Source organism: Tetrahymena thermophila (genome assembly GCF_000189635.1).
Source record: "Tetrahymena thermophila SB210 genomic scaffold scf_8254485, whole genome shotgun sequence".
Classification (NCBI taxonomy): domain Eukaryota; phylum Ciliophora; class Oligohymenophorea; order Hymenostomatida; family Tetrahymenidae; genus Tetrahymena; species Tetrahymena thermophila.
The window spans coordinates 57,046-72,988 of NW_002476260.1; the positions used below are offsets into that span (position 1 = coordinate 57,046).

At 22.3% G+C, this 15,943-nt stretch overlaps 5 protein-coding genes across 5 annotated transcripts; 3 read left to right on the forward strand and 2 right to left on the reverse strand. All coding sequences in view use genetic code 6, as the record gives it.

Annotated features, from left to right (window-relative positions):
• Nucleotides 1-122: 122 nt before the first annotated feature.
• TTHERM_00989420 (hypothetical protein) lies at nt 123-1,009 on the forward strand (the record flags this gene model as incomplete). The annotated part of the gene is made up of 3 exons (XM_001022446.2): nt 123-239; nt 295-933; nt 995-1,009. 3 exons carry the CDS (start codon nt 123-125, stop codon nt 1,007-1,009), a joined length of 771 nt encoding a protein of 256 aa, XP_001022446.2.
• An 801-nt stretch (nt 1,010-1,810) lies between these two features.
• On the reverse strand, nt 1,811-2,221 carry TTHERM_00989430 (transmembrane protein, putative; the record flags this gene model as incomplete). The annotated part of the gene is made up of 1 exon (XM_001022447.1): nt 1,811-2,221. The coding sequence occupies one exon, from the start codon at nt 2,219-2,221 to the stop codon at nt 1,811-1,813; it is 411 nt and encodes a 136-aa protein (XP_001022447.1).
• A 4,563-nt stretch (nt 2,222-6,784) lies between these two features.
• Nucleotides 6,785-9,712, forward strand: TTHERM_00989440 (E1-E2 ATPase family protein; the record flags this gene model as incomplete). Its single annotated transcript, XM_001022448.1, has 1 exon — nt 6,785-9,712. One exon carries the CDS (start codon nt 6,785-6,787, stop codon nt 9,710-9,712), a length of 2,928 nt encoding a protein of 975 aa, XP_001022448.1.
• Nucleotides 9,713-10,668: 956 nt separating this feature from the next.
• Nucleotides 10,669-11,857, reverse strand: TTHERM_00989450 (PLP-dependent L-allo-threonine aldolase; the record flags this gene model as incomplete). Its single annotated transcript, XM_001022449.3, has 2 exons — nt 10,669-11,554; nt 11,655-11,857. The coding sequence occupies 2 exons, from the start codon at nt 11,855-11,857 to the stop codon at nt 10,669-10,671; spliced, it is 1,089 nt and encodes a 362-aa protein (XP_001022449.1).
• A 3,017-nt stretch (nt 11,858-14,874) lies between these two features.
• On the forward strand, nt 14,875-15,457 carry TTHERM_00989460 (iron donor protein CyaY; the record flags this gene model as incomplete). The annotated part of the gene is made up of 3 exons (XM_001022450.3): nt 14,875-15,048; nt 15,135-15,289; nt 15,355-15,457. 3 exons carry the CDS (start codon nt 14,875-14,877, stop codon nt 15,455-15,457), a joined length of 432 nt encoding a protein of 143 aa, XP_001022450.2.
• Nucleotides 15,458-15,943: the final 486 nt, after the last annotated feature.

Consider the following 15,943-nt stretch of genomic DNA (forward strand, 5'->3'; position numbering starts at 1 on the left):
ATTTAAACTAATAAGATTTGATTTATAAAAATCAGTTATTAATTAAAAAATAGATAGATCGATAGATAAATTGATTGATAGATAGATAGATATTAAGTTTAAAAATTAATTAAAATATTATAATGATTCCACCCTCTAAGAGAATAGACTTTGGCAGAAATATTGTTCCTACTTAGTTTTTGCCAAAGGATGGATATAAAGCTAGGAATTTAAAGACAGAAGCTGCATAATAGTTAACAGTATCAAATATAATATCGCGCTTATGAAATATTTATTCATTTTTTGGAATATTAGGAAAATAAAAGATATTAAACTTAGGTCTCATGGATTCAAGAGACATATCCACCAATTTATAATTTTAGAAATTTAAAGCTAGGATAGTTTACTCCTTCTCTTGAATTAGAAGGTTATGAATATGGAAGGCAAGTAGAGCATTGTAAAGTTCATAATTTAGACTCGAAAAGTATTTATGAAGATAGATATCCAAATGAATAAAAAAGCTTATTTATAAATAACGAAGAATATAAGCAATAAGTCTAAAATAGATTCAAAAGAAATAAAGAACCTTAGCAATACATTAGGCCATTGATTTCTTTTAAACATAATGAGAATTTTATAGAAAATAATGCTATTTAAACAATAACTGACAGTAAAAATAGGAAAAAAAACTAGAAATATAGCGAATAAGTTAAACTCTCTGAAAATCCAAGCAAAACCAGAAGTTATAATATTCAACATATGAATGATTTTAAGTAGAAAGAAGAAGAAAAAGATAAGCATTTGCAAAATATATTAAAAACTCAAAAAAATATTCAATAATAAATGAAAGAATAAAACTTGTTAAACGAAAATAATAAGCTAACATTAAAAGATCCTCATTTAAATTACATAGCTAATAACATAGATAAATTCTAACAGTAATTAAATAATATGGTAAATTATTCATTATTAAATACTCAAATAAAAAGTATTTTTATAATTTTAAATAAAATAGGAAGGATTAAAATGAAATATTAAAAGTTTAATAAATAGCAATAAATAGTTCAGTTAAATATAAACAGTTTTTATTCATTAGAGTCTTTGATTTTGTTTATCTAAATTTTAGATATATTCTATTTAATATAGTTTTTTCAAATTTTGAATTATAAAAATAATAATAAGAATAAACAACTATATAAAAATAAACTATTAAAGGCTTTTCATTTGATTATAAATTTTATATAAATTAATTAAGATCAGTTTGGATTTATTTTTAGAATTATTAAAATCAATAAATCTTCAAACCAATAAAAAATTCATATTATAATCTAAATTTTTCATTAAAAATATATTTATTTCTATTTTAGATTGTTTATTTTACTTATTTTAACATTTCCAAAATTTATGAATGCCAAAAAAATATAGTATTTAACATCACAAATGTTAATTGCTTTAATTGTGCTTGCTTAAAGTTCTAAAATTAAATTTAATAAAATTAAACTAAATCCATTAAAAATATAGTAAATTTTTAATGGCAGACTTTTAAGCTATTTGAAATTTTTAAAAAATATATGAGCGATAGCTAAGAAATTGATTTAATTATGCGTTCTTAATTAAATACACATTTACTAAGCTTTTAATATCAATCAAAGCTGCTTAAATGTTAAAAAAAATTGGTGAAGTAAAAAAAATATTAACATAACATATTCTAATAAAAAGGTATTATAAAATGGAAGTAAATAAATACATTAAAATTAATTTTGGTAGTAACTAGTAAATGATATTGTTTAATTTTGTTTATATATATTTTAATCAGTCTTTTTTTATTATGTCATTCTGTACAAAATTAATATTTGACTAAAAAAATATCTTTGTAATAAAAACTGTCTTTTTCAGCGAAGCTCTCGCACATCTATGCACATTCGTACATTTCTTCTCTTAGAATTTCATACCTTTTAGCTTTTGAGATTATATTATCCCATTTCTAGCAGCTTGGTTCATTTTAATAACAATCAATGTAATTTTTTTCTGCTTTTTGACATTCTTCAATAGTAGAAATAGTATTATCTGAGCAGTCAACAGTATATTGTTTCACACACTCTTTCCAGGCCGTAATTCTCTTATTTAAATTTTTGGTAAAACTCTCTCCCCATTTGTAATCTTTGTGTTGAACACCAAAAAGTATGCCACCTAATATACTAAAGACAGCAAGAGTGATTAACAAAACCTTTTACTATCTCATTAACTTAATTTATTTTTTAGTAATTTTTTAATTAATTAATTAATTCTTCTAAAAATTTCTAAATTATTAAAAATTAATGGCAAATCTTAAAACCCGCTTTGTTTCTTTTTTGGTTATTTTTTTAACTTGAAGTTAGTAAATAAATCAAAAACGTATAAAACTACAAAACTGATAGAAATAGTATTGTATTAGATAATCTATCAAAATATAGTTAACCTCAAATAAAATATATGAAGTAGATTAAATTTTTTGGTACAAAACACATTAATATAAAGTCATATTTGATCAATAAGAGAATCATTTTATTCATTTTCTAACTTATCAAATAATTTATTATAAACATAATATTCATGATAGATTTTTATTAGTAAGACAGTAAGAAGTATAACTAAGCTTATAATTATTGGTTATATATTAAATGCAAAAATTAGCAAACCTAAATCTTATCCTATACTCATTAAAGATAATCCTATACATCTGATAGACATTCTATTATCCATAAAGCAATACATAATTTAGTAGTAAATAATACAAGTAATTAGATGAAAACTACCTTGATAAATTGTAAATATCATAAATGCAATAAATAGAATATCATTTGATACTCTTTCCTGAAAGTAGATAAGTACACATAAAGTAAAATAAATAAATATGCTAAAATTCAGAAAATTAGAAGTAAATTTCATGTAGTATTCTATTAAGGGTTTTCTTGTGTGTATGTAATAAAAAATAATAAATCCAGGCATTGCAAAAGAAATAATGTAAGCTAAATTAATGGAATTTTAATATTTTTGTTCAAAATTGTTTTCTTTGTCTTTTAAAATAGAAATAAAGAAATCAGGAAAGCTATGGGATGTGATCAAACCAGTCAAAGATGCCATAATAAAATTATAAATAATATGTTTGTTATTATAATAATCTATGATTGCTTTAATTGTTATTCCGACTCCTTAGTATTTCAAGAAATTTTGATATAAATTAGATTTTTATCGCTCTTAGTGTATTTTTTTATATGATTTATTTATGATTATTAAACAGAATAAAGTGAAACCTATTGCAAGAGAATCAATAATCATATTTACTAATTAATTTAGTTACTCCAAAATAGATATTATTAGTATAGTTTGTTTTGAAATATAGTATGTGGCTAGCAAAAGTAAACCATTATTTAGCATTCTTTACTATAAACTGTAAGCGGAATCATAAATAATGAATGAAACACAAACATAACTGCAAAAAAAAGCAATACTCATTAAAACATAACTAAAAATAATCATTTATTCTTCAAAAATTAATGAAAGTAGATTTAAAGTAATCCCAACTAAGACCAAAAAGACCGAAAATATTAAAGATGATTCTAATGAAAACATATCTACTGTTATTCCAATTAGCAGTTAAGGTGTATAATTGAAAATTATTAAACTCAAAATTTAGAAAATTGAGCTTCCAAATATTTCATTTTAATTCGCTTAGTTAGAAATATATAATCCAATAGCTTGATAAGGAAAATAAATGGATGATAGCAATACAAAAGAACAAATAAGAATTGTTTTTGTGTATTTTAATTTTAATTTTAGTATACTTAGTTAAATATCCTTTTCAATTATTGGGATTTATAGTAGCTTTTTACTATTTTGAGAAATCTAAATTTAGTTAACCTATTCTTTCATTTATACTAATATTCTATTGAGCTTTATTTAATTTTTTTGTTATTTTTTGATAGTATTTAATATTTATAAAAAAATTTTTGATTTATTAATTTAGAATACCATTAAATATTAATCAATATTTCGTTGTTGGTTGATACTTTCTCAAAATTTAAAAGAATAATAAATATTATAATAAAATACCCAATATATTAAATTATAATCATATTTTTAAAGGACTAATTACAAATAAATAATATTAAAAGCAAAAAATTAAAAGATTTATAAAAATTGATCTTTTATAATTTACGAAATTCAATCACAAAACTTTAGATAAATATAAGATAAATGCTAATATTTTGAGGCAATATTTTATTTAGGTTAGTTTTAGAAAATTTTTATTAAAATTTAGGTTTTCTAAAATTGAAATAGAGATTGTCTGATTATTTATATGAACATTTACCAATTATATAAAATAAAATATTTATTTTTGTAAATTATTCATTGAATAAAATAAGAGATAAATTTTTTTAGTCAAATTTAAAAAGGTTAATTAAAACTTGATTCTTATTCTAGAATTAAAAATGATTTATTCTTTATATAATATTCATGAAAAATTTTTGAGAGCACTAGTATCAGAAGTATAAGCAGTCTTACTATTACTAAATCTTAAACTTAAATATTAAAAATAAATTGACTTAAATCTTAGCCTACACTAATCAGTGCATATCCAATACATTTAAAAGAAATTCTACTATCTATTATGCACACTAATATCTAATTGTAAATTGTCAAAGTCATGAGATAAAATAATCCTTAATAAATAGAAGTCAAGTAAAATATAACGTATAAAAATATATAAGGAATGTGCTGATAGCAATAAAAGACTATGCAAAGAATAGCTTAAATGAATATGCTTAAGCTCAAAAATTAAGAAGTTAGCTTCATACAAAACTCAATTATATATTCTCTTGAGCAAATAACTTTTAGAATATAAAACCCAGGAAAAGTAAAACAAAAAAGGAAAGTTAAAGTCAAAATATGTTCATATGTATCTTCAGTACTCTTTGTCCTTAGTATTGAAATAAATGCACTGTTATTGTTACTAGATGTGCATAATTATGTTGTGAAACTCATAATTATTAAATAAATTATGTGATTATTATTATAATATCTAAATACTTTTTTTAGGGTGATAGCAACGCCTTAATGTCCTAAATATCTTTAATATTTTTAAGATTTTTGTTTTTCTTTATCTATTTTCCAATAAGAATAATATAAAATAATTGTAGCTCCTATAACTAATAAGATTGAAATTCCATTTATTATAATATTTAATAATCTACCTTGCATTTTAAATATCTAAAGTATTTCAGAGACTAGTTTTGTAAAAGAGAAATATAAGACGCAAAATATACCGGTATTATATATTCTTTACTTAAAATTGTATGAGGTGTCATAGATAATATAGAATGCAATAATATTTGTAACAGTATATGCTATATAAGTTAAAATAAAACTTAAAATTACAGCTTCTGAATCATATTACATGCTAATTATGTTTGTGATGAAACCTATTAAAGTTATTGTGAAACCAAATATTTAAGATGACTTTAGGGATATCATATCAATCGTGAGACCAATAAATAGCTAAGGAAAGATGTCACAAAATATGAGAGTAAGATTAGTAAAAAGACTTCTATTTATTATCTCACTATTAACCTCATTAGAATTATTTATGTAGTTTTATATAGTTAAATTAGAAAAAAAAACACAAACCATTAAAATAAAAGATCCAGCAATAACTAAATTTCTATACTTATGTTTTAAATTTATTATGTTTTCTTAAATGTCTAACTCCAATTAAGGCATCAATAGCAAATGTTAACTTTATTTTGTTAGTTTTATTTTGGAAACATTTGTAATCATTCTTAAAAGTTGTTTGTTATGTATGATATTTTAATATCTTTTTCAAAAATTTAATTTACAGATTTGTTTAAGTGGAATTATATCAATGCCTGCAATTAATACCCACTAGTTTCTCCGATAATCATTCTAATAAAAAATAAGAAATATCATTAATTTGATGTTTTTTTGTATTTTAAAATCAATATTATATATTTATTTGTAAAAAGTTTTAACAATCATAAAAAAACAACAAAAAAAATCAATAATAAAAATATATATTAAGTTGTTCTATTAAATTATGACTAACATCTCTTAGAATTTGATGCTTAAAATGAATAATTATTGATAAATTAATTATATTTTTTTTTAGGGGGGTATTAATTTGTGCTCTATCTACATCAAAATTTAAAATAAAATATTATAATTTTAAATAAACTTTAATTTGATATGTTCAAATATTACAAATACTTTAGATATATTATGGAAATAATATAAATAACTTGAATTTGATATTAAAATCTTAATATCTTATGATAAATAAAATTTTACTAAAAAATTTCCTTAGAGTGAACAAATCAGCATTTAAAATAACACATCCTTGCTGATATTAAAAATAAATAAATAAATAAATAATTTACTTACTTTTTTTTTTAATTTTCCACTTTAAATAAACAAGATATATTTAAGTATAAAAAATTTTGGTAAAAAATAAAATAATCATATGCTTTTACATTAAAAGGATAGAATGTTTTATTTAATTCTAAGAAATATTATATTAAAGTTTAGTCAATTATAAAAGTTTTATTTGAAAATCTGATGCGATAATAAGATGTAAAATATCTATTTAACACACAAATTTTAAATAACATTGAATTTAATCTATATTATTAGAAAAAAAATATTGGTAAAATAAGTAAAAATAAATAACTACAACAGCATATTAACATTAAAAGTTTTTTAAACAAAAAGTATTTAAATTTAATCTATAAAGAGCTGAGGGATTCTTAATATGGACTCTATTCAAGATAGAGAGCATCTTGTTTCTTTGCAAGAAATAAGTTTGATTTTACAAACTGATTTTGAAATGGGTTTAAAACAAAAATAAGTTGAATAGAATCTTAAAAAGTATGGTGAAAATGTTAGTTCAGTGAATACAAAAAGCAAATCGTTTTTAATGAGAATACTGCTATAATAATTAAATCTTTAAAATATCATTTTTTGGATCTGTGGTTTGTTATCGATAGTAATTTACTTAGTTGATCGAAATGACCTAAGCAATTTGTACATTGGAATTATAATAATTATAATCATAGTATCGATTAGCAAACTCACTGATTACTTGACGCAAAGAAATAATAGGATTTAAAAAGCAATTTAACAAAAAGGTGAAGCAACATATGTTGTTATGAGAGATAATAAATAGGTGGTCATTTAGGAAAGCTAGATTACAATAGGAGATATTATGTTTATTTAAGCAGATCAGAGAATTCCAGCTGATGCAAGAGTTATAGAGGCAAGTTAATTAGAAGTTAATTAATATGCCTTAACAGGAGAGACTTTACCTGTAAAAAAGGGGGTTTTACTAGAATCATAGTCTTAAGAAAAGCTTAATTCTCAAAATTTACTTTTTGCAGGGGCAATTGTAGTTGCAGGAGTTGCAAAATGTGTGGTTTTTGCAGTTGGAAAAAATAATTTAATTTATAAGCTAGGAAAAGATTAAAGTAGAAGTTTTAAAAACTATAATCTAAATAAAATAACTACTAAATTCATCATAATAGCTTTAATTTCTGCTACTATATCTTAAATCTTACTGCTATCTTTTACTGATATTGAATTTTTGCACAGCTTGCAAATGACTTTGTGCATTATTTTCATTTTCATTCCTTTTACTTTATAAGCAAAGCATCAAATATATCTTCAGAACTCTTTATAAATTTTGTAAGACCATAATATTCTTATTAGAGATGCTAACGCTCTTAAAAATGCAGCAAATATCACATGTCTTTGTGCAGATTATGGAGCTCTTGTTAAAAAGAGATTTGGAGCATCTCATATTTGGCATAGTTTGCAAACATTTAAAGCTAATGCAAATGACAAACAAGAAGATGAATTTAAGATATATTAAAAAGAAGATCAAGATTTTTAGATTCTTTATCAAGCAGCAATAAAAAGCTAATTTAATTTGGAAGTACTTCAAAATTAGCGCAGAATTATTTACTCATATCAAATTATTTAAAAGAATTTAAGAGACTATGGACTTTATAAGTTTTTGATAAAAGTTGAAGATTATCAGAAGGTCTTAAATAGCTTTACATTTGCAAAAAAGAAAGATGGTTAAGTAGCTAAATTAGATATTGTAGGAAATTACTCGCTGGTCATAGTTGAGGAAGAGACTGAAAATAGTTTTTATACTGCTTATTTACAAGGCTAGCCTTAAGTTATTATAAAATTTTGCTCTTATTATTATTTAAATGAGAAAAGATTATCAATTGATGAAAAATTCAAAGAAGAATTTAAAAAGGTAAATGAATAATTTCAAACTGTTTGTGTAGAATCGATGGCATTTGCTAAATTATCATTGAATAAAGAAATTTTTAGGAAAGGCACTGAATTTGAATTTATTTCTGTTGAGAATTTACCATTTTAAGTTGCCAATCTAGATTTTTGTGGTTAAATTGCTTTTTCTCATGATGTTAAGTCTAAGCTTTAATTAACTTTTGAGACAATTAGGAAAATGGATATAAAAACAGTATTGCTTTCTGAAACTGATTAAATTAGTTCTTTGAAAATATCTCAAGCATCAGGAATAATACCAAAGGATATTGAATTCAACTATGTAACAGGATAAATTTAACAGCAAAATAATTCAAAAAATCAACAAATAGTTTTTGGAGGAAAATAATTAGCAAGTTTAGAAAATAATTAAAATGAAGAATTTAATATCTAAAAGTTGGTCAAAAATCCTTTCATTGTTTTTCATAGTCTTTAAACACAAGACAAAGGTCCAATACTAAGTGCTTTCAGGCAAAATAAAGAGATTATAGCAACTATTTCTAACTTTACTGGAGAAACTGAATACCTAAAATACTCATAAGTTCCTATTTCTATGGGTCTAAATGGAAGTGATAAAGCAAAGGAATAATCTCTAATTATTCTCTTAGACGATGAGATTAAATCTATCATAGTTTTGATTAGGGAAGCAAGAAATATTTAGAATAATCTTGCAAAAATAGTGTCTGAAAGTTTATCTTTGATTTGGATTGAAACAATCGTCATCCTATCTTACCTTATATTTTAACTCCCTCTTCCATTATCGAGTTTATGTCTTTTAGCTATTGAATTTATAAGCGATATTCTTCCTACATTCAACTTAGCCAATGCCAAGCCAAAAGAAGAATCTAAAAAAATGTGTAAAAAGTAGTTAAACCCATTTTCTAGGAAGGCGATAATCAACTCTTTCTTTTCTCTAAGAGTTTCATTAGCTCTTCTTCTAGGCTTTGCTTGTTATTTTTACACTTTTGCATACTTTGGATTTGATATAATAAGTTTGTTTGGAATAACTAAAATAGACGGATATAAGCCTCCTATCAATATAAAAAACAAAACAGAGTCAAAAAAAGTGAAAGACCCTTACTTTAATGATAATCTTTATTAAATAGCTGCAGACTGTACTCTAAACGAAGATCAATCAAATAAATTAAAATTTGAAATAGACTGGTTTGATTCTTAATTCGATTACGACCTAAGAAATGTTCTTTTAAAATGTGATCCTGTTAGTAAAAAGTGGTCTCCTAGCATCAAATGGGATAAATGTCAATTTAAACCAACAGACACTATAAAAAACCCATGTTATACAACCCATGCTCTATTTTGGGCTCAAGCATCATTTCTGGTGGCATTTACAGTCATATTTTTCACCATGAATTTGATTCATTGATTTTTTATAAATAAATGTATTCAAATAAAATTCAACTTATTAATTTAAAATTAATTTTTTATATACTTCATAATCTTATTTTTAACAAACAAATCATATTATTATTAAACACAACTAATTAAATTGCACTAAATTTATTTAAATTAAAAAAAATTACTCACTAAATTTAAAAAAAAAATTAATAGTCATATTTTTTCATTTTATAATATTTTAATTGTTAAAATATTATTTTTAGTTTTTTTAAAATTTAGTTTTTATTTATTATGTACCTTAAATATGTATGTACTTGTTAATAAGGATAATTTTTGAATTTTTTTCCTTAAAAAAGTATATTTATTTATTAGCTTCTAAGTTTTTTTAATTTTTTATTGAGTGATTGGAATAGTTATAGGTATTATAAAATTAAGAGATCTAAAAATTTTTAATTAATAAAAGAAAATCTTTATTTTTTGTATAAAAGTATTTATTTATTTATTTTTAGATTTAAAAAAAAATACTTGAAATTTTACAGATAAAGGAGATTTAATTAATAAAATTAAAAAATCCCATAAAAGATATTTACAAAATTAAATTGTAACCTAAAACAAACAACTAAATTTTTAAACTAATTAACCATGGGTTGGTTAGCTATTAATTTCATACTTAGCTAATTTTTTTAATAATTAACTTTATAGATTTTTAATAGTTATTTTGAAGGTATTTTAGTTAAAAGCAAAATAATTTTATATCGTATTTAAGGAGTGAACAGAAATATAGATATATTATTTACATTATTTATATTTTACATTTAATTAATTAGTTTTTTATTAAATTAAATTATAATTTGTAGAATTATTATTATTTTTTTATTTGTTTATTTATTTATTTATTTGCTTATTTACTATTTATTTCTACTTAGTTTTTACTTTATTAATTATTTATTTATAAAGATTTTGTTAATTTTAATTGAAACTTTATCATAAACTGGCTTGTATTCTATCCTCTGATTAAGCAATGTAGGACTTGATTGCATCGACAATTTGTTAAACTTATTCTTCTCTAATATAGTGATGGATAACAAATCTAAACCAATACTTTGGCTCCCATGGTAAATTGATTTTTATATTCTTTTTTGCTAAGCATTATTGGAAGTTTACTAAGTTGCGCATTTTTTGGTCTCTGAATTACCAGAATACCATATTAGTGGATAAGGCTTCGAATTTAACATCTACTTCAGGTATTAATGAAAGTTCTTCGGCTAAAATACGAGCTATTCTGTGATCATCTTCCAATTGAGGAATCATTTCTTGAATAGCGATAATACCTGCTGCAGCAATAATACCAACTTGTCTCATACCACCTCCGAGTAATTTTCTAAGTCTTCTAGCTTTTTATATGAGTTTTTTAGAACCGCAGATCATACTTCCAATAGGAGCACAAAGACCTTTGGATAAGCAAAAGTTCAAAGAGTCGACATACTAACCCATTTCACGAGGAGAACATTTTAAGGCAGTGCAAGCATTAAACATTCTAGCTCCGTCGAGATGAACAGGGATTTTGTATTTATTACCTAATTCTCTGACCTTAGCCATGTATTCAAGAGACAAGGCTCTTCCTTGCATGGAGTTTTCTAAACAAATCAAACCAGTTTCAGGAATCCAGTCGTAAATATCTTTACGGATAGAGTTTTCAATATCTTGTAAGTCCATGTAACCATCTTTAGTTGGCAATGTTCTAGTTTAGACTCCTGCAAGAACTGCACAACCTGCAACTTCGTCTTCTGCAACGTGATGGTCAATACCGATGATTATTTCCTAACCTCTTTGACAGTGAGCCATGACTAGGATTTGATTTCCCATAGTTCTATTTGCATAATAAATAATTGTTAGTTTAATAAAAAGATTTGAATTTTTGTATTAGTTTCTTTATTAAGATATTAAGAAAATTAAATTTGCTTAATTACCCTGTGGGAACAAAAAGAGCTGCTTCCATACCAACTAATTCAGCTGCCATCTTCTCAAGTTTGTTGACAGTATCATCTTCATAATAAACATCATCACCAATTTAAGCATTGAACATGGCTTCGTACATTCTTTTAGTTGGATGAGTAACTGTGTCACTTCTAACATCGATGCTTTTCATTTTAGTTTCTTCTCTATTAATCATTTTGATAATCTTATTTTTGTTTATATTTTGCTTATAATATTATTTGCCTATTTTTTAATCTTTATTTGGTTTTATGAAAATTTTAATTAATTAATATTAATAAAAAGATAAAGAATGATTCTTTATGCCTTTTAAATCAAGATGTAGATAGATAGATAGATCCTACCTTATACTGAAGCGCATTAAACTTACTCTGATTCGTCAAATAAATTTAATTTATGAATATATCTTAAAAAAATACAAAAAGGACTTTAATTTCACCCAAAAGCATTTATTTACTTTTACATGTTAACTAACACGCACAATTAAGATTCTAATCATACTAGATAAAAATGGAATATTTGATAAATACATTTTAAGATAGCTCTTCACTTAAATAAAAATGTTAGCAAATATACACTTCTTATTGATTTAATGATATTTCTCTTACTGATTCGTAGAACATCTGAAAAGTGATCAGAAGAATTAAAAGAGCCTAGCTAGTCTTTTTATGGATTTATTCTAGAACTTTTGAAATAGTTTCTTAATTTTTATTTGATAGAAACGTGTAAGTTATGGTCTATAAGTAATTTGACGTATAAAAGCAATTCAAACACAAAAATAATATATCTTATTAAATTACGTATCTCCATTTAATATTAATCTTTATCTAATACTATATCTATGAATAAAATAGAATATAAAACAGATATTTTTTAGGATTTCCAGAAAATATTTCCTTCCATCTTTGTTGCCAATTTAAAAAATGTCCAAAAAAGCTAAATAATATATATTATAAAATTAGATAGTTAGTTATTGAGAAAATAATACGTTTAATAATTCTTTTATAATTTCTTTTGTGACAATTGTCAAAAGTTACAGAAAGCCAAAAAGATATATTAATTTCAAAAGCTCGTCATCAGGCAGTGACATCAATTCATCGTTTTTTAGGTAAAAGAATTTATTTAAAAAAAGTGACAGCCAACAAGTTAAAAATATAAGCAGCTAAATAAATACATGATTTAAATTGAAGTAATAAATTCTACCTACAGTCACAAATATCTTTTTAAAATAAATTACCTAAGATAAGGCAAAGTATAATATTTTCTTAATTTTAATAATACCTGGTTTTACTATGAAAATGCTACTAAACTGAATAAAAATCTTATTCAAGACAAAAGCAAAATAGATTAAAATTCTAAATTTCAGATAAGGAAATATTATAGTTTAATGTGACGTATTTTATATTATAATATAATAAATTGAAATAATAATATACATTTTTCTTATTTAATTTAGAATTGGTGACATTATTGCTTTTTTGTGAGCTTGCTAATATATATATATAGATAGATATATTAATAGATTGATACTTACTTTTATTCTTTAGTTGTTAATTAACATTTTTAGTTATACTTTTGGTACTATTTCTATAAATAACAATTTATAAAATTAAAATATAGTCTTAAAGTAACTAGAATAAGACTATTCATACTTTCTATTAATAAATGTTCTAACTCTCTTTAAAAAAAATGTAAAACTTGGCATTTATGAATAATGTTATATATATTTAAATCCAATTAAATCAACGAAGTTATCAATTTAAAAAAAGTTAAGCAAACTAATTCATATGTCTATTTGCCTAATTAATCATCTACCTGTGAATTTTTGTTTTACAGAGAACAGTTTAGTGATAAAAATTTTAATAGCTTTTGTAAATAGTAATACTAGTTATGATGTAATAGAACATAAGACAAAGTTTTAACAAATTAATAATTTATTTACATATCTTAAAAATGAGCATTCTCAGAAATTAGCACTTTAACAAATGATTGTAAACATAGCTTTCTTTGTTATTAAATAAAAAACTATTTATAAAATAAATATTTGTTCACTAAACACTACATTTGTAAATTTTAATTTAATCAATAAGAAATTTAATTTTCAATATTCTTAATAAAAAGGTGTATATAAGTAAGTATGTATTTTAGTATTAATTATAGATGAATTCTATTATATTTTTTAGATATTAAAAAAAAATATTACTTAGCCTTCTATTAAAATACTATATATTCTCATAAGTTAAGGTTTTTGAAAAAAAACATTTTTTGCTTCTTTTAATACCTAGTAAGTATCATATTTTATCTTTAGATAGTAAATTATAGAGCTTCGAATAACGAGGGAATATGACAAATAAATTATAGCTAAATATTAAGATATTTGTGTAAATATCTTTTTAAAAACTTATTAAAATTAGATAGTTAAAATAATTATCATATTTATTAAAAAATAATTATTGTAAAAAATGTAATATTAATTAAACTAATGAGTGATATTTAAATTGTAAATAGATTGTATTAATTTATTTTTAACTGAATTAAACAAAACAAACATATTTTATTATTTTAATAAGTAATTAAAATTAAATTTGCAAAGAAAAATTTAATAAAATATTAATTAAAAATAAATACAAAATATATTTCTAAATTTATTAAGAAAATTAATTTAAATTTGATTTATAAATAATTTTGGCTTCATTTTAATTGTTTTAAAAAAAAATCCTTAAAAACTATTTTTTTTCATTTCTTACAATTATTAGTTAATATGAGTCCATATTATCTTCAATTATTTTTTATAAAATAATATTAAAGATTAGGTAAAAATAATCTAGAAAAACTCTAGAATTATTTATAAATTATTATAATTTTTTAAATTTGTATTTTTTTTTTTGTTTGAAAAGGATTTCGTTTTATGAAATATAATATAGAAATTTATAAGTTATTTAGTAATTAAATGAATTTTATGAAGTATTTCTTAATGAATGAATGAATGCTACTTTGATCTTTGATTGATTCTAATAGTGAAGTTCAAAAGTTATTCACACTTAATTAATTAAGTAGCGCTTCCTAAATTATCTTTAATACTTAAAATTAATAGAAATAATTAAAGGCAAAAAGATACAAAGTCATTATAATTTGTACAAATTACTTGTTTCAGTAGAATTGACATATATTTATAATAGATTATACTAGTAATAAATGAAGAAAATTGCTATTAACTACATTTTTAATTAGACTCTAGGAAGATAAAATCACGTTAGAGTTATAAGATTAAGTGCCCCTAAGGCTATCTATAATTTTTCTAATAAGGAAGACATATTAAATGGATTAAATGAGAAAGATTATCAACGTTATTGTTCTCAATTTATGAACGTAATAAAGTTATTTAAAATTAATTTAAATTTTGCAGGCAAACAAAAATCATGTTTATATATTGAATGCATTTTTTAATTAATCAGGAATTAGGAGATGTTTTAGAAGAAAGCCCTAGCCAAAGAATTAGCGATGTTTAAATCAGCGATGGTGTTATTAAAGTAACAACTCAAGGCGAAAAAACTTTCGTGATTAATAGATAAGTTCCTAATAGATAAATATGGTACTCCTCCCCAGTGAGGTAAAATATAAATTATAAAATGCAGCGATATTTTAATTAATTTAAAAACTATTTTTTAAAAAAAGTGGCCCTTAAAGATTCAATTGGGATTTATAAGAAGCTAAATGGAAGAATTAGAAAAATGAGGAACTTTCAAAATTGCTTTTCAAAGAAATAGATTAAGTCTGACAAAAAAAAATATAAAAAATGATACAAATTATTTAATTATAAGGAATAAATAGTAAATAATATACTCACTGACTGAATAATTGATTGTGTTTTAATTATATGGATGCATTCGTGTGTGCTATGATCCAGTTGTTAGTATTCTTATAGCACAGTTGTTTGTATATATAAATCACATAAATTTATAATAAATTTAACTTTTTCTTTATATTTTCTAGAAAAATCAAATCACTTTTCAATTCAAAATATATTAGAATAAAAGATCTTCATTTTTCAAGCATATAAAATTATTTAAAGAAGAATAATTTAAAATTAAATTTGATGCAAAAGCAAGTTATTCTAAGATAAAAAGTTTGTTATTTAGTTAGTTGTTAGTTAGTTTATTTGTTAATTTGTTTTTAATCATTAAAAAGTGAGCTAGTTTTAGTATATAAATAAATAAACAAACAAATGAATTATAAATATTAATAGTGGGAGTGATGGTTGACA